Source organism: Sitophilus oryzae, unplaced genomic scaffold (assembly GCF_002938485.1).
Source record: "Sitophilus oryzae breed Bouriz unplaced genomic scaffold, Soryzae_2.0 scaffold_1385_pilon_pilon, whole genome shotgun sequence".
In the NCBI taxonomy this organism is placed as follows: Eukaryota; Metazoa; Arthropoda; class Insecta; order Coleoptera; family Curculionidae; genus Sitophilus; species Sitophilus oryzae.
The window spans coordinates 529006-551723 of NW_022146043.1; the positions used below are offsets into that span (position 1 = coordinate 529006).

The 22718-nt window shown below is 31.6% G+C and overlaps 1 protein-coding gene across 2 annotated transcripts; it reads left to right on the plus strand.

Annotated features, from left to right (window-relative positions):
• The first annotated feature begins 251 nt into the window (after positions 1–251).
• Positions 252–22046, plus strand: LOC115875389 (extensin). 2 transcript variants are annotated; one of them, XM_030890825.1, is made up of 10 exons: positions 252–770; positions 1217–1810; positions 1868–1990; positions 5665–5826; positions 6802–6865; positions 7965–8119; positions 14951–15153; positions 15534–15731; positions 18077–18331; positions 18604–22046. In XM_030890825.1, exons 2-10 carry the CDS (start codon positions 1250–1252, stop codon positions 18644–18646), a joined length of 1764 nt encoding a protein of 587 aa, XP_030746685.1. In that variant the 5' UTR covers positions 252–770; positions 1217–1249; the 3' UTR covers positions 18647–22046. The 2 variants fall into 2 exon arrangements, with proteins under 2 accessions (XP_030746685.1, XP_030746687.1); XM_030890827.1 differs by having other exon boundaries at positions 5689–5826.
• The last annotated feature ends 672 nt before the right edge of the window (positions 22047–22718 follow it).

Genomic DNA, 22718 nt, shown 5'->3' on the forward strand with positions numbered 1-22718 from the left:
TGTTTGTTTTATTTTAAAATTTTTATATTAATTTCCCAAACTTAAAAAAAGTAGGTAACTTTTGTCATCCAAACATGAAAGAAAGTAAAAATGAAAGAGTTTCATATATCACAAACTAAAGTAATTCCGCCTATTAGATATTATTTATTTGGCGAATTAAATTTGTGTGGGTTGAATTTTAGTTAGGGAGTTTTGGACGTTGAAATTTAGGTCATCTGAAATTTTGAAGTTAACACGTGAAAAAAATAATTCTAGTCGCTACAGTAGTTGAATTATCGTATACAGTTGATTTTCCTCAAAATCTATTATTTTACTTATTAACTACATCTGTTTGCTGTGTTAGATAAATTAGAAAGTATTTCATTATATAAAAATACACTTTTTTATTCAAACAGCATTTATTTTGCCGCCATAATATCAGATGTTGATAGTTCGAAATTGGTGTGTGGATCAAGTCAAACTGTCTAAATTTTTACAAGATTGTGGTAGGATATCGCGATATCTGCTGATAAAAAGCCCTTTCATTAAAAAGTTCGCGTGATCTTAACATTTTAACATCTTATTTCGTCAATCAAGCGTTCTCGTTTCCTTGTAAAGTCAGTGTCAGTGTTAGACATAAGCATTAAAAATCTCTCTATTTTTTTTTCGTGTATATCTAACCCTTCGGTATCCATTTTTATCATAATAGTTTTTAAGACCGAATTGTTCCAGTTACAGATGTGCTTTGTACAAATCCGATGCGGTTTATTATGTTTCTGAATGCATCGGACGTAAGTACCATATAGGTTATGTCATAATGGTGATACATCTACATTCTACCTTATTTACTATATTTTTTGTCTTTTGGGCAGTTTGTATTCTTAAAAACTACCCCCTACGATTTTTGAACGCATATATACAAGTTTAGGACGTATAAATATCATCTCAGATAGTTCAACAATGTATATCTTAAAATATAGCATATAAGGTACTATTACTTTACAGCTAAAACATATTGAGATTTATGCATTTTACAAATGTCCAAACTCCATTCTTCATATAGTGAGGTGTATTTAAATTGTTTAATAGCGCCAGGTGGTAAAGAAATATTTAGGTCTGTGTAAAAAGAATTAATATTTTATTTATGAAATGTTAATTATTGTTATTTTATCTATATGTTTTTCCACTCTATGTTAATGTTCACCAACAGCACTAACTATTTTGTTTTATTTTCCAGAAATCTGTTTTTTGACATCAATGTGTTCCGGAGATGGTGTGTAAGGAGGAATTTCTAAAATGGTTTAAAGACTTAGATAGTTATAAACGGATTGATATGTTATGTGAATTAATAAATATGTGTGTTCCATTCGAGCTGCGGTTTATCGGCAGCTGTGTAGAAGAAATGGGCAAGCATAGTTATCAAGAGCTTCGGCAGCAAGCATTGTTTGCCAATAACCTTGAGAAGCTGGAGAAGGATGTAATGTTTAAAAATCAAAGTTTATACGAAGAAGCTGTGCGACATAGAGTGTTAATAAACATTTCTTTATTAAAATCTAGAAATTATAGTGTAGCTAATTGGTATTCGAAAAAGTTTTTAAGGACAGACTATATCGAAGATCTAATTCATAAAGAGAAAGACGAATTAGTGCAAAACGAACTGTTGTTGTTGTTCACTATGGCCTCTAGGCATCCCGCATTTAGTTTTGACCAAAAGCAATTCTTTTCTAGCATTCTTTTACAACTGCATAATATTAGGGATAGTCGGTTTATCAAACAATCGAACACATATGGTTACCCTCCAGGATTTGGTTATCCAACAGATCATCGAAAGGTACTATTTTATATTAGTAACAGGTGTAAATATGTCACTCATAAATTTTTGGAACAGGTTCCAGACGGCACTTCTTTTCCTATTAATTTCCATGTACAGCCACCAGGACTTCCTAATATGGAATATGCATTGCCTCATTTAAGGGGTTGGCCTGGTCTGCATTGTGGAGCACCAGCTGAGGTAAATATTGCATTTATTAGCAATTTTAATACCGAATGATTGAAACAAATGGAGTCAAAATGGCTTGGAAATGACAATGAAATTCTCCATATGATTTTACATACAAAACGACACCAATGTTCATTTCCAACCATCTCTGACGCCTTTTTTTGTTGTGAATCTATTTTTTTATTTTACTTTTAAATTAAAATTCAATAAATCTCAAAATCTATCAACATTAAGTGACCTTAAGGGCAGTAATTAAACCGTAAACTAGATTTTGAATGGATTTTTGTCTAATATAATACTATTACGAAATTATTGCCTTTATGTAAGAGTACAATATGGAACATGAATGAATTGTTTACTATAAAAATTAATATATCATTTCTCGTTCAAGGTCAAATTTTGTGGTTTTTTATTGTGAGCTGGATTGCGAGCTTATGTATGATGATGTTTAAAATGTATGTAAAAATAGAAAAACATTTACTTTTTATTTGTATTTTAAATTGCTTCGTAGAAATATACAAATTCATAAATAAATGATTTGTAAAATTTTAAATGCATAAAAACCCTGATTTTTTGACAATATTTTTTGCAAAGTCAGACAGAAGTATGTGAATAGTTTAAATACATCATAATATTTAGAATATCTGTTTATTAATGTACAGGGTGAGTCAAATATTTAATATATTACTACCCAATTTTAAATAAATTAAATATTATGTAATCGCAAAACATTTTCCGATGCACGTCATCAATCATATTGACATTGACACTAAAGCAAAGACTAAAGTCTATATACTTGACTAAATGAAATTTTGGCAAAAATGTTTAAATTTGTTGTATAATTTAAGATACCGAGCAGCTCTTCATTTTACTTTATAGAGCAAATGATTGTAACAGATATTTTATTTAGATTAAAGCAGCAAAAATTAGTTTAAACCGAATTTTATTATCGCTGTGTTGGTCACATTGCGCCGTGTTCAGCAATGTTGCCCTTTATTATTTGACAATTGCCCTAGTGTCAGTCATTATCTTGTATAATATCGTGGTGTTGAATTTTTGTGAGTAATTCTGGTTTTTTTGTTTATTTTCCTAGTCTTTTTTTTGAAATTGGGGTCTGGTAAACATTAATGCCCACTTGCATCGTTTGTATAAACTTTGTTGAAAGCTAAACAGTGATTAACTATAATAAAATATTATATAGTTAATCACTGTTTAGCCTTTAAGCAAAGTTTATACAAACGGTGCAAGTGGGCATAGGTACCTCAGAATTTCGCAATTTTTATTTTTTTAGTCGAAAGCTCTATTGCTATAGAACAATTTAAAAGAAAAAAAATCCTTGGATGAAGCACTTTTGAACCAAAAAAATTCATTTAAAAGTGTCTAAAATGCTAACCAATTTATCACAGTAAATTATTAAAATATAAAAACCACAGCTTAACACCCTCCACAATGAAAACCACAGCAACCCAAATGCTCAAAAAAAAAACTGTATTATCCAACAAATTTTTTGTCTTAATATGCTATTTACAGTAATCTTTCTAAGAAAACAAAGAAAAGTGTGAAATTCCGAGGTACCTAAAGTTTACTAGAACCTTAAATTGCACTTTTAAGCACAAACAGTTCTTTTAAGAACTAAATTTTCTAATTTTTGTATTGCATTTCTTGAAATTGTGTGTTGAAAATATGCCGAAGCGTTTAAACAGTCGAAGTAGAATAAGCTATAAAACAAATAAATCAATTAATCACTAAAATATTAGTTATTAAATTAAAAATAAAACGTAAAACTCTTTAAAAAATGATATACTAAATATATTGTAGGTCAATTTTAAATTAAGATTCATCTCATAAATCTATCACAATCTGGCAGCGCTGTCGCCATCGCTTGTCACTAAAAGTTTATCACGTGCATCGGAAATTGTTTTGCGATTACCATAGTTCAATTTACCCTAATCAATTTATTAGCTAAGTTATTTTTTTTGCTTTTTTTACATTTACATAACGGCTAAAAGGATTTTTACATTTTTAAAACAATATTGGGTTTATCTAACTTTTCAGTGTTCTCAGAATTATTACAATATAGGAATACTTATATTGTAGTGAAAAAAATTGTGAATATCTTCAATAATAAATATTTATTTCCTCATAAAGCACTGATTTAAATTGTGAAGTATAATGATAAAGAACCAACTTGACATTTTGAATTGCTTTACTAAGGCTAGCTGATATTTTCAGCTAGCCTTAATCAGCTGACATTCAGTACAGGGTGGTCCAGCAATAGGGAACGTCGGCTGATACTTGAGAACCGTTAGTGATACGTTCGGAGGTTGCTCGCCAGAGGGCGTAATAGGCTTGGTGCATTTCAGTTCATTTTTAAAATTCCGACCCCAGCGCTCAAACGGCAGAAATTAGAAGTGCCGGGTATAAAGTATTTCATGTTCCGTTACGGTTTATGTCGATCGCATGTGCAGTTATTGAAACTATAAAACATTCAGGTACGAGGTTCTTGTGATGTAACGCTGTTTCGGGTAGTAAAAAATAAGAGAAAAAAGAACTTGAACTAGGCGTCGTGTTGTGTTCTGACAATTTATAATGTTAATAAAATTGCCGAGAAAAATGTTAACGCGTAAAGGAGACAGTAATTAGGGTGTTGTTGAGTGCAATAACATTCAATAACTCAACTTTCCCGGATAGTCAACTTTTCCGAAACAACATTTTATAGCTTCACAGTTTCTCAAACCGATTTGATCAAAAGCAAAAACCGATTCAAGCAGTTCGACAAAACAAAAGTGAGTAAACAAAGTGCTCATTACATAATCAAAAAAATAAATAGGCATATACTAGGAGAGGATAAAATATAATTTGCAATATTTAGGGTATACTTTTTTTAATCAACTGGTGCTTACATTTTTTATGAATATCTTCTAAAATTATAATTATGTACCTTTAAAAAATTTTGTTATAGCCGATATATAGCCCCAGTTATAACCGCACTAGCAAAACCGGTGCGTAAAACTATGGTCGCTACGGTAGTTGAACTCATCTATAAGGTTTTTTTAGCTGGTATAATAAATAATAATGCAAGTTAGACCTTCTGAAGATATCAAAATATTTACTTTTTTGTTTTTATTTTTAGAATTTTCACAAATTATACTTCCTAAACAGTTTTAGAATAATTATATAATAAATTTTTCGTATGCTTGCTATTTAAACCCGTGTATTTGTATATCCCAGTTGTTTACGATATTTTCCGATGGTGGCAGCACCGGCGGAAAATGCACCAAGCCTATAGCAACGTGAAAATGAAAATGTCAGCTGCACTAAATTTGGAAGCAGTTGGAAGACTTTTTAGAATCAAAGTAAGCAGGCTTCCAACTTACTTGGATGTTTTGAAGCCTTCCAACTCGACTTTGATGAAGCAACTGATACCATACAAACAGCGTAAAAGACGCGCGCAACATCTATATAGGTATATTTATATGGCAGCATCTGGTTGAGACTTGGTCCAAGTACACTTTGACCATGTCAACTAGGCTTTAACAGTTTCGGAGTTAAGTCAACGTCTTCTATTATTGGAGCATTTTTTTTTCTTTGAACTCATTCATAATCAGTAAATTGTTTTTTGATTATTTAGGATTCGATATTATTTTGGTTTCTTATAAGACATTAAATATTTTGCGTATAACAAGGTGCCACCTTTTCCTCCTCACCAGCCTCCATTGCAGCCGCCTCAACCGGCCACCTCGCCCCTAGTCACCTCGCCCAGTCAGTCACGTAGTACGTCGCCGCACCGAACGTCTATAGCTTCCAGAGCTCCGGCATTAAGTATATTAACGACGCTCGCACCTACGGTACGTATGTCCTAGCTTATACAGGTCTGGTCACCGTATATCCGTGGTCTGCATTTTAACGTGTAAGACAGTGATGGAGACAGAAAAATCAAATGTATTAAAAAGAGAAAAAAGTTGGGTTGATACATTTTTGTACAAAATTTCAACCACCCAAGTAAGTGTTTATGAAAAAGCTGCATCTAGGGTTGGATCTTTAATTTCCACAATTAGTTACTTATTTTACTATAACTGTAATAGATTTTTATTAAGCATCGGTCTCAGATCTACGTTATGTCGCTGGCGAAAACAAATAATCATAGTTGTTAGGTTAGTAACTAAAGTCAAAATTGACAGATGTTTTTTGAACTTGCAAATTTAGTTGGTTTTATGCATGTACGGCAGCGGCACTGCGTAGTTTTAGCACGAAATTTTACATCTTAAAATACAATTACTAGCACTATTTGTGAAGTAATCTTATCAAATCAATCAATATTTCCATGGCATTTCTAAAGAGTAGATAAAACCGTAGATATTTTATTCAAACAACACAATTGAGCATTATTAAATAGCTTAGATTATCTTAATCTCAGTAGTATATATGAAAATATTTTTAAAATATTTTACGAACCGGCAACATTGTATATCTTTTTATTTTGCTCTTTGTCTGTCAACTGGTCATAGAGGTATATTTATCTCTATTGTATGCATTAAAATTCAGACCACGGAAATAAAGTGACCAATATGGTATACTTATAATCTTCCGTCTATGTAAGTAATATTCCGTGTTGTAAAGTAATGGTGGGTTCAAACAGCGAATTAAAATAATAATAACAAATGTGAGGAATTCTTATCTTCAAATAAAAAAAATGAAATTTCCAATATCTTATCATCTTTAAATAAAAAATAAACATTCAATTATTAACAATGAATCTGACAACATTGTTTTAAACTGATTTTTCTTTTCAAGATATATCTCTTAACGATTTTTCTTATTAGGTGGCAATACCGACCATTGCACCAGCAGGTGTTGTACCATCAGCTCCAGGTATTCCTCCTCCAGGTATGTAAAGCGACACCGTAATAAACATTGAAATTATAAAAAATGTCTATACCTATGTGGCGGGTTCATCTCTCTAAAAAACCCTATGTGGGTATTTCGCCACTGCAAGAAAATCTACAAAATAAAAAAGTTATTTTTTGTAAACACTTCTGCGTTAATCCCAAACGGAAACTACTTGTTAGAAGTTACGTTTACAGATATACAAATTTGCCTAACGAACAAAAAAATGGTAATTACTACCTGATAACAATTACTTAATAAGGGAAAAATCAAAAAGCCCCTCTCCTAAACCAAAGAAACTTTCTGTATGATTATTTTTAATTTTTACGTATGTTATGTTTATTTATGTTATGTTCTTTAAAATCAAAGAAGCGATTGCCATACATTACTAACATCTACAGATGCATGAGCAATACATTTATTTTTATTAGATTGTATTAAAAAAGCCTCTTTTATTTTTCTTTTAGAGGCTATCGCTTCTTTCATTATAATTTTGGCGTTATTAAAATTTATTCTGTGCCCTGTGTCCCACGAATGCTGACAAATCTTAGATTTGTGAAAATCTCCCTTTCTTAAATAACCTTTATGTTCTTTAATTCGAACATTTAAGGGTCTAAAATGTTTTACCAATGCAAAATGTATCGCATTGGTATATTACATTTTTTGTTTGTTGTTCTGTGTTCATTGGTTTAGTATGTGATAAGATGGATCTAAGTGTATTTTGTGTTTTGAAAGATGTTCGTATGTTATATTGAAATTATATTCTAATTGTTTATATATGTAATTTGGCTTTAACAGTGAGAGCGCAATCAAACATCGCTAAAAATATAGCGATTAAAATAAAAAGATTAACAAAAAAGTTTTAAGGAAACGTAAAGCAACTTATCTGATTCTAATTAAAAGTAAAAATATCACCCAAATAAGTCCAAAACCTGTCAATGATTGTGTCACACACTTTTTACTAATAATTTCGCTGCATAAGCTCCTGATTATTCACGTAAAACTGTCAATTTTGAGTGTTAATTTGTAGAAACTGATTTTTTGAGCAGTTTTTGGTAGCAAAGCAAATGAATATATTAAAATAAATTATTAATTTTAGGTGGAATACCCCTTCCTGCTCCTTCAGTGGCATCGGTACCTACCATGATACCCGTGCCGTTAGAGGCTCTGGCACCACCCGCTCAACTGAGCCAATCTAGTCAACCTTCGCCAATTTTTAATTCTATTAAGCCAGGACAGCCAGAATGTGATGAGGTAAGAGTTTGAAGTTGCTATTAAACACAATTTAGTTCTCTAGCTAAATTGCGGTAAATTACATTTATATTTGATACCAATTAATCTTTTATTTAGGTAATCGAGGGCGCGATTTTTAAATTCAGTGGTGCCAACCATGGACATATTCGGCGCCGGGCTGACTAACTGGAATTTAAATTTCGCGCTGGGGATTCAGTGGTAGCTCTGCCGTAAAAATGTCAGGTTGCCACATTTATTTATTTATTTCCTGACATTGTCATTCGTTTTGACACTTTAGTAATACGAGTTTTTGGTTTAAATAAATAGTGCTGTAATACTTTAAGCTTAAAAATGTTTACTAGCAGACCCTGCAGTCGAACATTGTTCTTTTTAGAACCTCTTTGAGTGTGAATGAAGTATACAACATAGATTAATAGCCGTTAAAAAGTTATCGCAACTTTATTAGAATATTTTCAACGGAAAAGCGGTAGTAATGACCCTTTATGTCCTTTAGTGCTGATAAGAAGGTGAGTTTTGTTCATATAAATAATAAATGTTTGTATATTTATAATTAATTTATTTTTCTGTCCTAAAATATTTTGATTAAAAGAAAATCACGTGACTAAAAGTTTATTTGATATGAACTATATCCATTTATGGTAATATATAGTCTGTCCAACGACAAGATCCTTGACAGTGATAGATGTGCCTGTCATTTTAATTTCAAAGTAGTTTATTTTATTTTACAATGAAATAAGTTGGTACAACTGGAACGCATAGTAGGAAATTAATATATTTAAAATTTTACTGATAAGTGATTACTTCAACATATTGTGAAAAAAAAACTGTATAAAATTAAAAAAATTTAATCGAGTTACTTTATTTAAAAAAACGGTATACCAAAAAAATAACTATTTCTTACTTTCAAGCTTCCGCATTTATTATTAGAAACTTCCCGCATTTGTTATTATATTTATCAATAGAACTTATGTACAAATACAAATTTGTAATTTTCTACAGGAATAAATAAAACAACATAAAAAAACAAACTATTTTATTAATAATAACACTTACCAAATTTTATATCTTAAAGGTTGATTAATTAACTTTAATCTTATTTTTTTAAACCAGTACCTTTTGACATTATTTTTTTGCAGTACTAAAATTCTTTATTTACTTATCGTGTGATGTTGATATTTTACAGCCACTCCAGTTTTTAGTATATGGTTAGTACAATCCTTATACCAAATGAGATGCACTTATCTACGACGAGATGGTATACAAACTTTATTAACGGTAACTTTGTTGGTGTATAAGACTTTCTGCCTGGGCAGCGAGTATTAACTATAAACTGTGCTCTGGGTCTACAGTTAATTATCCCTCGATTTTTCCTCCACTTGACTTCAAAAGACACAAAACACACGTAATAACACGAATCAAAATGCATCATCTTTCAAAACGCAGATATTTGACATAAGTTGACGCAAAATTTTATACCTATAATTTGTCTCAAAAATCTAAAGGCGAGTTCATATAGTATTTTTAATACCTATTTAGAGGTACCAGCCGTTTTAGTAACTTAACGTATGCGGCTTCTTGCACCATCTAAACTCGCATGAAAAAAAATAGGTTATGGCCTTTGTCATGTCAAATGCTTGACATATTTCTTATTGCATTGGCGGAGTGACTTGAAATTTCATATTATCAGTGGCGGTTTATAATAATAAAAATTAATTTTATGAAATTCTAAAGATGTTGACGTAATAAAAAAAATATAAAAGAAGCGTACTAATTTTAAAAATATTGTTTTATTAACTAGATACCGAGTTTTCTTAAAAAATACCTATATTATTTAAGATCTCGATTTAAGGCTTATACTTATGCTTAATGTAGTAAACTATATTCAAAACGATTTAGGATCTCGATTCAAGGCAATTCAAAAAGCGTCTGAAGCACTAAAAGTATAATAAATAATATAACAAGAAGTCGAGCAAGCAGTAATAATATTTATTTAAGGGCTCGTTTAAGTACAAATTCTAGATTTAAAAAAAAATGACAACGTGATCTTAAAGGCTAAGTTTAATTATTTTCTAAATCAGAATAACTTTCGGAAAGTGATAGTTCATCATCGGATTCATTGGATACAGAGATCACCATAGGTTCGATGTTTAGTAGATCCAGTTTGTTTTCTACTTCCCATGCTTCAGAAATAATTTTCTCTGTATGTTTTATGTAATTCTGCCAGTGTTGCTCCGGTACATTATTTATAACGTCATTCCATATTTTTAAGACTTCAGTAGGTGACCCTGCAGTTTTCATAATAGCTTGGTCCATAATGCCTTTTAGTTTCAGACCATACCATTTCGATGGCATTAAAATGGCAATGGTAGGGTGGTAGCCTGAGAACACAATGACAATGCTCGGCAGCGTGTTTGTCTAAATGATAATTTTTTTCCGGAAAAACTTGCTTTTCAATTATATTCCAAACAGCATCCTTTAAAATGTGATCTGGAAAAGGAATATTTTTCTTTTTGGGCCATTCTAACATGCGTGTTTTGCTCCAACTTTTTCTTGGGATTTCTTCATCCAGGCGACTGTGGTACGTTGCGTTATCCATTATAATTAACGATGGTTCTTCCAAGTTTACAATTAGTTGCTTTTTAAACCAGTTTTCAAAATTTTCGGTGTTCATGTTGTCATGGTAATCACCTGTTTTTTTATTGCATTTAAAAATTAGCGATGCATTTGCCACAAAACGATTTTTATTACCGGCATGAACAATTACATATCGCGTCCCACTTCCAGTTTTTTTAAAATCACTGTGTTTAGTACCATCTTGCCATTCTTCTATCCCCGCTTTTACTAAAAATCCATGTCTCATCCAGAAAAACAGGTGTAAAGAGCTTTTCGCTTTTAGCAGCATGGTATTTGTTCAAAAATAATATTCTTTTTAATCTGATTCCAGGCATTTCCAATAACTGTTTTCTTCCATCCCGTTTTTTAAATGAAAACCCATTTTTTTAATTCCCAAATATAACGAACTTTTGGAAATCTTAGTTTCTGGAGACTCTTCGATAAATTGCCGGAAAATAGTTTCTACTGTGATTTTATCCTTTCGCGCATACATTTTGTAAATTACTTCCCTCAAACAATGTAGGGTATTCTTTGTAATTCGGATTTTGCTCCGGGAAACGCTTGCAGATATATTTCTTCTAAATTCGAAATCTGTAGCTCTGTTTGGTTTTTCAAGATTATATAATGTGCATTCTGGGACTTTTAGTGCTTCGGACACTTTTTGAATTGCCTTAAATCGAGATCCTAAATCGTTTTGAAAATAGTTTACTACATTAAGCATAAGTTTTTTGGATTCATCAGAATATCGCATTTTTATATCTTATTTTGCGTTATGACATTAACATGAAACGTAACTTCAAAAACGTGACATCTAACAAATTATTAGTAATCGACGTTCATTTTTGTTGGTAATTTTTTGTTTCACCTGATTTATTAATAATAAATAAGGATGGTGTTATTCTAAATGGGTATTAAAAATACTATACATATCGGCGTCCGTTCATTGTCAAACCAATTAAATTTAAATATAATCTGTCATTTTTGAAATAAACCAATAAAACTGGTTAAAAACAACAAGAGACGACGTATGACGGATTTATATTTAAACCCATCCATAGTTAACTTAAAAAATACTAGAAACTTTTTTTAGTAAAATAAATAGATTGGTATGGGACGTCATCTGCTTTTCTTCTATCGTCTGTCGAAATCTTACCTGAGAAAAAAAAACAGAGTATATACATATATATATTTTTTTAAATTTGGAATTTGAAAAAAAATAGTAATAGAAAAAAATATCTATTTTATTTTAATAGTAATTTTTTTAAATATTTCTTGGAAACAATAGTGTCACGGGTCAGGTTTTTAAATAAAAATTAAATTTAGTTGTAAATTTTTTTACTTAAGTGATGTAGTATGAATAACTTCTCCATTTGTCAAGATGACATCATGAATTTCAGATTTGTACATCTTGGATACTTATTTGCACTATAGTAAATGTCAAAATGTATTTTCCATAGCGTACTTACAGAATCGTTTGTTTAGAGATTGCCCTTGTACATTTTCTTATCACATTAATAAGAAAGTATTAAAAAAATTGTTTACCTTACTATTATTATTACTTCTGTTATAGCGGTTCTTAATTATAAAGAAAATCTAAACTCTAGTTGTGTAGGTATTATTAGTTAGAATTAGAGTGACAAATTGTATAGGAATTATGTCACTTCATTAATGGGACAGTTATTCATAGATTGCATCACACAAGCCAACTTTTACAACAGATTTTAACTTTTCATGAAAAGTATTAATTTATTGGAAATGTTATAATTATTTATTAAATATATGATACACACTATATCTGTAACACTATACCGGGTGGCGCATCGTCGTTGGAAACAGGAAATTCTATGCAAATTTTGAATTGTTAAAAATGTCTATACCTATGTGGCGGATTCATCTCTCCAAAAAAATACTTTATGGGTATTTCGCCACTGCACTGCAAATTTTGAATTGTTCAAATATTGGCTCCCCTATTAATTTTACAGCTCAATCATAAAAATGTTTTTTTTAAAGCTATGCTGAATAATGCACCACCCGGTATAAATTATTTAATTTGCATTAAAAATTATTTTAACATAGCTGTATTTTCTCATAAAATAACACAGTGAATATAATATTATTTGATATGAAAGATGTACATATTCACAAGTTTTATTCATAATTAAATTCTCCATTTTGATTTTCTGAATGAATTAAATTATATTACTTTTTTTTCTTAGTTGTTAAGACCATATAAATAAGTATGACTACTCATGTAGTGAACTAATGGTTTAAATAACAACTTTAATATCCATAAGTCAATTGTAAACTATAAATAACACCTTTTAATTCGAATTTAAAACTGTAGCTTGTTTATTATGAACCAAAATAAGAATAATAATACAAAAATAACATTGTTGCTAGTTACTACATGTTTATACCTTGACTGTTTTACTAAATGTGTATTATGAAAAAACTATTGGCTCATTTGCTGAGTTTATTTGAGCATAATACATGAAATTAAATGGAAAAACTGAATATTGATTTCTAGTATTTGTGTTGGAAGTAGAAAAAAATAATTTTTGATCGGTCGTATAGTTCAGTCATTGGGGATCAAAAAAGGAGCCTGCTTGGAAAAAAGTCCGTTTTAAAAGTCAGAAAAAAGAAGTTTTAAAACTTTGCAGGTTTATAGGTTTTGGGGTTCTCTCTAACTAAAGTTCATAAAATGCACATTTAAACACTTGGCGCCGGCGGGCGCCCAAAATCGGTATTTTGTAAATATCTGGAAAACTATGCGTTTTTCGCAAAAAATTGAAGAGAGGAAAATTAAAGAGCATAATAATAATTTCCTATAAAAAAGGTTATATGAAAATTTTTGCTAAAGTCAACCATTTAGGTACAAAATCCCTGGAATTTTTACAATTTCGCGTAAAGTATGATATACATAATATAATCGATATTCCGAAATCAAATGTCGATTAGTGTTCACTAAAACTAGTTTTAGTTTAGTTTCTTCAATTTTGTCATGAAACAGTGGCGTATCATTAATTCGCTCATTAATTTATGAATAATTAATTGTCGTGCATTGCGAACTTACCACCAGGTTTAGCATTGGTCTGGTTGTACCAAAAATGCCGAAGAATGGGGTTGGAAGAAAACAATAACAGCTCCCAAATCCCTGTTGGCATTTTTATCCTGTAAATGCAAAACCAACAACTATGGTAAACCCTTCGGTTTGGCCAGGGCAAGACATTAAAAATATTAGACGATCAAATCTATTTTTCCAAGGCTCCTTGATTAAGAATTAGTGTTTTTAACATAGTCATGGCACTCTAGATTAAATTTTAAAATACGATTTTTTATTAAACGAGAATGTCAAAAGTTGACATATGATATGTCATTCTATTCAGAACGTTTTCTATCGAATAAAGTAAAAAAATACCGAGTGTGCCAGTTAAAAATCAAAAGTTGTAGTCATTTCCGGTGAAACAGGAAAGGGCAAAAAACAATTGAATACGTCAATCAATCCTAATTTATGTCATATATTAACATACCACATTTCTTTTTTTTATCTGAAAAAAAATAAAAAAGTTATAGGGGTAGCCACTTTTGAGACGCACCCGGTATAGAAATAGTTCTTATTTACATCAACAAAATTCACCTCCTTGGCAGCACTTAAAGGACATAAAGGGTCATTACTGCCGCTTTCCCGTTCAAAATATTCTAATAAGGTTACGATGAGTTTTTTGCAACGGCTATTAAGCTTACACTTCGCACTAAAAGGGGTTCTAAAAAGAACGATGTTCGACTGCAAGGTCTGCTAGTAAAAATCTTTAAGCTTAAAGTTTCTCAACACAATTCATTTAAACCAAAAACTCGCAATACAAAACTAAAGTGTCAAAACAAAGCAATGACAATGTCATGAAATAAATAAATAAATGTGGCAACTTGACATTTTTTACAGCAGAGCTACCACCTGAATCCCTAGCGGGAAATTTTTAAATTTCAGTTAGTCAGCCCGGCGCCAAATATGTCCATGGTCGGCAACAATGTATTTAAAAGTCGCGCCCTCGATTACATAACTAAAACAACCTAACTATTAAAATCAAACGTATGTTTGATTTTAATAGTTAGGACATCACGATCTTTTTCTTAAACGTTATAATCCAGACGATCCAAACTACAAATTTTGGTTGATCAGACTTGTATGAGATAATTTTTAACGAATTATTTTTGTTACAGTTAAGTACGAACATAAAGGAAGAGCCACCGATCAAGCCTCCTATAATAAACGCTTGGTTGGGCCCGCCCGAAGCAAAGCAACTTAATGGTATGCGAATACCGCCTTTTCCACAAAGCAATATTAGGACGTCCATAGCGGATCATATGCAGGCCATGTCGCTCACAGACGAAAACTCTCATTATCAGTCGTCAAGTAGTAACAGGTAAATATTTTTCTCGTGACGGATGACAATATCACAAGCTAAAATGAAATAATTCGCAAATTTTTAAGTATAATTAGTGGCAAAAGTCAAAAGTTTATTAACTTTTTCCTAACTCAAAATTACTACCACTAATTTTAACGTTCTGAATGCTTACATTGATATTAGAGGATCAAACTTTTACGCTAATAGAAACCACTAATTTTGAGGATCTGAATGAAGCTTTTCTGTCACTTCAGTATAGCTGTTATTCTATAGTTTATCCTGCGATGTTACTATACGACGCGACGTGATAGCTGTAAGCGACATTATTTCTTCGTGATTCGGAAGAATATTTTTTACCAAGATTGGTTGATTGAAGTATATTTATCTTTTTTTTTCAGTACTCCACCTCAATCGCCCCCTGACACTCCCTCAAACATGTCGTCGAACACGTCTACTCCTCACGGGCCGGGTAGGGGGCCAATGGAGAAGAACAGGATCAACGGCATGCCCAGTTTTATGCATCCCTTTGGGGACACTACGTCACCTCCACCACCACCTGCGTTCACTTTTTCCTATGGTCCCTTGCCGCAAAACAGGTAAGGCTTTTTATTTCCTTTTTTTCACAAATAGAGGAGTATAAACGGGCTACAGTTTACTATTAATACTCAAAATATGATATGGTCTGTATGATAAAATTTTTGACAGTGATAGATCTGTTTGTCATTTTATTTTCAAAGTAGTTTATTTGATTTTACAAAGAAATTATTTGTTATAGTTGAGGATTGGAGCCTTTGGTGTTAGAACACCAATATAAAACATTAATCCACCTCAATATACCAAAATACTTTACTTTTACTTAAAAAAAACTCTTGTTTTAATCATCTGCTGGTAGCTAATGCAGGTAGCATTTCGCTAAACCATGCCAACATGGTTAGCGAAACGCACGTCCAGTGCAAAAGTAAACTGTTTTGGCCGTATTGTAGTGAAGTTGGTACTATTTAAAACTTAAGTGGTATTTTTAGCGAGCCTATCCCACTTCTGATGTCAGAACATAGTTTAACAACAGCAAAATAATACACTAATTCATCACAATACACCAAAACACTTCACTTTTGCTCTGGACGCGCGTTTCGCCAACCATATTATGAGTTTTAATCATCTGATGATGATGCTGACATGGTTAACACAAGGCGCGTCCAGTGCAAAATTAAAGTGTTTTAATGTATTGTGATGAATTAGTGTTTTATTTTGTTTTCGAAGAAACTAGTTGGTACAATTGCGGGAAATTAATGTATTTAAAATTTTAGTGACGAAAGATAGTTTTTGGCACACTCTGTATATACGAAATCGCATGTACGTAATAGCAATATAATAAAATAAAACTCTAGGTGTCCGTAATTGCCGTGTAAACGATTATTACTTTTAGTTGTTAATAAATGGAATTTGTGATGTGTTTGGAAATTCCTTTTAAGTATGTAAATAAACTAATTAAGTGTAAATAAATAATTTAGGGCAAGTTTTCTCATTTTTTATATGTATAATATTAGATTAGATAAGAAATACTTTGGCTTTTTATTAATTAATAATAATATTGGTATTATTCTATGAGTATATTTTGCACCTTAACTTATTCTTGAAAAATATCAAATATAATTTTTAAATCATCAGAGTCCTTCATTTTGTACACATTATTTGAACAATAGTTTCCTCTTGAGTAAAAGACTCTACGTTCACATTGCGTAGGTACATATTTACCATACGATCGAAAAAAAACGGTGTCAAAACGGCTGGGGATGTCAATCGATGATAATTTTAGCGAGGTCAAGCTCTAGATGTAATTTACTTGACCCGCGTACTCTTTATTTTTTAATGGTGCTTACTGCCAATTGATCTTAAGAAGGTTGTAATTTATTTTTATATTGAGGAAAAATTATTTTTAAGTTGTGTAATTTAAATTTCCTGAAATAATAATCTTTTGAAAATATTTCATCAAAAAAAAGTTAAATTATTCATTAAATGTTTACAACGGTAGTTCATTCAGAACGTTGTGTCTTAGTTTAAACTTTATATGGATATAAATTAATTTGTGAAAGAAAACGGGAAAGCTAATTTACAATATGCAATTTAAACCGGGATAAATAAATATTTTAATATTCATTTTTAGGATATAAAATCGTTTATCTCTAGCTCAGATGTTTATATTTTAGATTTTTGATTATATGTACCCAAAAACGTAAAATTAATTTTGTTTGAGTATATACGATTTTTCTACATCAGCAGTTCTTTACCTTATTATATTATTGTCAATTTATTGTTTGATTAAGTGTTGTTTTTCATAATGACGGATTTAAAAATATTAATCTGTATAATGAGAGATTTAAAAATATAAAATCTTTTTTCAGTTTTTTTGGGTTTCTTGTGCAGTTTTTAGCTCCACAAGTAGAGCAAAAATATTTTTTTCTACGCCAAATTGATATTAAAATCGGTTAATTTAAAACTGAGTTAACAATATTTTACAGTAAGTCCATTCCAGGGTGGTATGGGGAGATAAGAGGAGGAGATAAGTAATATATACAGTGGGGAGATAAGTAATATATACAGTGTGAGTCTTAAGTGCAAATATTTTTAGTTATTAGAATATTAGTAGCATATTTCGACCCCAAGAAACACGTATATAGTGGTTATTTCGGAAAAAATGAAATTTTTTAAATTTTTAGTTAAATACCACAATTTCTTCATAATATGGCAACATAGGTAGTTGATTAAATTTACAAAAAAGAAAACCCAGAAAAGATCTAGTGGTTCTCAAAATTTAAGCGAATTTTTTTTTTTATTTTCACAGTAAAATATAGCGGTTATTTTGGACTTATTGGAAAACTGTAAAGAGAAAATATGTTTCTTTTATCGAGGTCTACAAGCCCTAATATTTTTTTTATTTCAGATTTTATTCAAATGCCGCTTTTAGACCGGCCACGACGACCTACTGTCAGTACCCGTACCCCAACCAGGAAACCACGACGTTCGCTCCCTACACTATCCCGTACATTTCAGTCCTGTATCCCAGTTGTTACACTCCCGCCAATCCCCTACCTCCGAGGCACCCTCCCGGATGTTACAACTGCGGCGCCACGGGTCATCTCGGGCAGGACTGCACCCTGCAGAACATCGACGAGATCACCCAGAAAAAGACCTACAGGTAAGGTTGACAGCAGAGTTGAAAAAACAAACATATTCTTTTTATTTTTATTTCTGCAACGATCAGTCCTCTCAATATAACAGTACATAAATAGCGACGTTAGTTGGGACTGCCTTGCAATGGGTTTGCTGCAAGAACCGAGCAGCTCATTTCCGATTTCCCACAAATTTATTAATTGGAGCTGCCTGCTTATTGCAGTCACCCCTTTAATTAGTGTTTCTGAAGTCGAACTGAAATGAGATCACTAAATAAAAGTAATATTTTGTTTGTAGTGTGGATTTTAGCCCAGTGCAGTCGGACGGCGGCGAAAAATGATACAACTAAGTAGGAGTCACATTTAGAACACAGATTTTTCAGTACGCCACTGCGCGTGCGTATAGCTAGAAGGAGGCTGTTTTTGCGCGGGTTGGAATTCAAAAATCAGTTTATCGCTGGAGACGACCCTGCATCAATGGCAGGAACGTATCGATAGGGCTAAAGTTGACGATGGGCTGATTTTTTCCGATTTGGCAAGGAATTCAGCTTAACACACGATCACGGCGAAATCGTGACTCTAAACGAAAGACGATCCTAGCGATCGTCGATTGAACGAATGAGGTAGTAGAGTAAGATCCCAGAGCGATCAGACATAAGTTATTTTCACAAGGATGAATTCTTAGACTCTCAGTAGTGCTCTCATGTGCTTTGAATACCGGCGTGTTTGTGAGTTTCGTCCTGTGACACCTTTGCAGATACCAGGTGAGCTAGCTAACTAAGTAACATAACTTAAATTTGTATGGCTGATTTTTATATATATGTTAGGCTAAAATGGATACTTTGCTAGTTTTCAAACTAGCCATCTATTTTGCAAACAAATAGCAAAACCAACACCACAAACTGACAGCTAACCAACAAAATAACAGCGCTTTTTGCAAAATAGCTGGCTATTTTGAAAACTATCCACTTTAGCCGTAACATATACAGGTTGTTAATTTGTTTATTACTCGCGGCTTTATGGTTGAAATATGGCAACCTCGGCTCGCTCGTCGATAGACGACGGCGACGCCACGGGACGAGTCGGCAGAAAACCCTATAAGTGCATGCTTTCTCAATAAGCAGTGTTGTCATTCTGTTCCCCTATAAGTAACTATCAAGTTAACAACCTGTATATATATTGTAGAATATTACTCTGAAGTAGTATCAGACACTTTCCATGGACCAGAACTTTTATCAGACGCTTTAAAGCTCCACAAGGAATTAATTAACTTTTTTATTTATTTTTAAATGTCTGATTTTTACATATGTGATTAAGACAGCTATTAAAAAGTTATATTTAATCAGCCAGGCAAAACGTAATGACCAAACATCCCTTAAAAAAATAAATAAGCTCATGTTATTTAAACAGAGATGCAAAAATATTAAATCGAAAGCAGTAGGTATTTTTAAAATATTTAAATACTTTACTCGGAAACGCATAGTTCTCAGGCGCTCACAGTCACGGCTGAATAATTTTGTGTTTAGGGGATGTTTGGTCATTACAATCTGTCTGACTGATTAAATATAACTTTATAATAGATGTCTTAATAACATATGTAAAAATAAGTAAAGTTCATTTATTTCTTGTTGAGCTTTAAAGCGTCTGATAAAAGTTTTGGTCCATGGAAAGTGTCTGATACTTCAGAGTAATATTCTACAATATATATATAAAAATCATCCATACAAATTTAAGTAACTCTTATTTTTAGTTACCGTTCTCACATGGTATCTGCCAAAGTGTCACACGGCGAACCCCACAAACACGCCGGTATTCAAAGCACATGAGAGCACTACTCAGAGCCTAAGGTTTCATCTTTGTGAAAATCAGTTATGTCTGATTGCTGCTCTAGGATTTTGGACTATAACTGTAACTATCGCCTAAAGCTGAAACGTTTGTAACGTTATATGTGTATTTTTTTATGTCTACTACACATACGAAAAACGTTTTTTGTCGTATATATTTTTATACAAGTAATTTTTTATTTGGGTGATGTGACAAAAAAGTTTTACAACTTCTCAATCGATTGTATGGTTGTTCTACAGTAGAACCGTGTCTATTATACGTGATATTTTTTGCCAATCAACGAAAAATCAGCGTCGATCATCAGCTTGTTACTCGATATCGGTTGGCACTAAAAACGGATTTTTTAGAAACTCCCTCTACTATAGGTGAAATAACGATTTTTATTGTTGCTGTGATTGGGGAGTGAAATCTGTTTTTCTGTTTAGTTATTTATATATAATATGTATGTCCCAACATTTTCGAGTTTTCGAATTCGTCTTTGTATTTAAATTTAAGCGTACATGCGAGGTCGGCATATTTTTTTAGACTTTTTTTCTCTTGAAGTGTACTTTGAAACGCAAATAAGCTTTTTTTACTTGGTACATGATAATTAATTATTGGAAATGATTTACAATACCGGTGAAATATTTTTTTTTACTTTACAAATAGGACTTTTCTTTTTTACTGTACAATATACCCACTTTAACATTGAGATTCTCTAAATCTTCATTTTCTATACCAAACGTATTTTCGATATAAACAAGAAATAATTGGACATCGTATCGCCCATATAAATGTGTATAAGAGAAATGAATGCTTGATAAACAACGTTGTGTCTTTATTTTCTATTGAGATAGACATATATGTAATATAAACATTCATCTGTACGTTAGTAGATCTCAGTTCTTAAACTGAATAGACTGTGTAGTTCGCTTATATTTTTTAATGTTAGCATCTTAGATATACTATAGAATGATCGAAAAAAAAAAGGTCGTCATTTCCAAGACAACTGAACGCCGTTTTTTTTTATGATACGGTACATAGAACTATAATAAAAATATAAACTCACTCAAGTCAATATATTTAGTGTTTATAACTTATTTATTAAAACACTAATACGTCATCAATTATCTGAGTGTTCCTATTGCAAAAATAAATGAAAGCATATTTTAATTTTAAATGCCTACATTAATGCTATTTTTAGTAGAATAATCCTTTACTACTTACTTTTCTACTAATGAGAATTTTCTAAAAATCTAAACTATGGTAGAATGTTTATTTACATTTGCTTTGTTTATCTACGCTTCACAACAAAGTATAAACAAAAGAGTCCATTTATTTTTTATAGTCAATGATATTCAAGCAATATTCATTTTATCCAATTTATTTATTCCAGTTTATTATTACTATTATGTTAAAAAACAAAAACTTTATATTTTACACCTTTTTTTCACTATTTTAACATATATCCAGAACGCTTTATATCTTGAAGATAGAAAGAAGTCCATTATTATTTTGGGTATAGTTGAATCATTCAAATTTGCCATATTGTAACTATTTTTTATTTATTATTTTATTGATTTGTTGTGATTTTGTTACTTTTTTACTACCAATATTGTCAAATTATATAAGTTGATCAATTTAGGACCGTATCTACAAAGATAATAGTCTTAGCCGTATAATTTGAGTATAGTGTCTGGGATCTCATTGGCACTAATTTTTTTTGTTGGTCACATAAGACTATTAACTGGTAATACATGTGAAGGTGAGAAACCTGTATCTGTACATTATCAAGGTTCTACTGTAAATAGTGACTTATAGTTTAAAGTTAATATTTAAATATTGATATATTTATAATACAATCAGTATGACTGAAGTTTAACTTAAATGAGATTATTAAATAAAAATGATTTTCTAACAAAAAGTGTTTTTTTTTTCTTACCCTACTTTTCCTTAATCTCCCAAAAAATTATTCATTTTCAAAACAGTTCATTTATTCTAAAAAACGATGTTTATCATACATATTTAAATTTGTACAATGAGTGAAAGGATGATTTTGACAGATGATGTCCTAAAAAGTCAAGAAGATTAAATCGACTAAATCTGTCACTGGTAAGTATACTCGTCTGCGTGGTAACTAGCCATAACGTTGAATAGGAGGGGGGTTAACCTCCACAGCCTTATAGATCTACTGTGTTCCTCTTTCTTGAGTTATAACTCATCATACAGTCTCAGGGCTTTGACAAAAGCCAGTATCCAACCAGTAAATCTATGCCTACCTATAAGTAGATTAGATTCCTAGAGGTGGCTATCAGACTGATCCACTGCGACCTTCTCAGATCTATTATTGTGGTCTGATCCTTAGATTACATTCTTCAGTCCTATCCTCTTCACAAAGTCTAGCAACTTGGAGACTGAACCCTCCATGTAGCTCCCTGGCAATGGCCTATCATTGCCTATTACTGAGAACTGCACATTTGCCAGGCTGTCGTACCGACATAAAACATGTTCTGTCGTTTCTTCTTCAGATTTTCAGAACCTACACGTGGCTTCGTCTGTCAGTCCCATCAGCTTTAGATGCCTCTGTAG

Bases quoted from the DNA above. Each gene is read 5' to 3' on its own strand.
- LOC115875389 (XM_030890825.1), top strand. From the start codon at position 1,250: ATGGTGTGTAAGGAGGAATTTCTAAAATGGTTTAAAGACTTAGATAGT. The intron at 6,866-7,964 runs GTATGTAAAGCG...TATTAATTTTAG, and splicing joins TCCAGGTATTCCTCCTCCAG to GTGGAATACCCCTTCCTGCT. The intron at 18,332-18,603 runs GTAAGGTTGACA...TTTTGTTTGTAG, and splicing joins ACCCAGAAAAAGACCTACAG to TGTGGATTTTAGCCCAGTGC.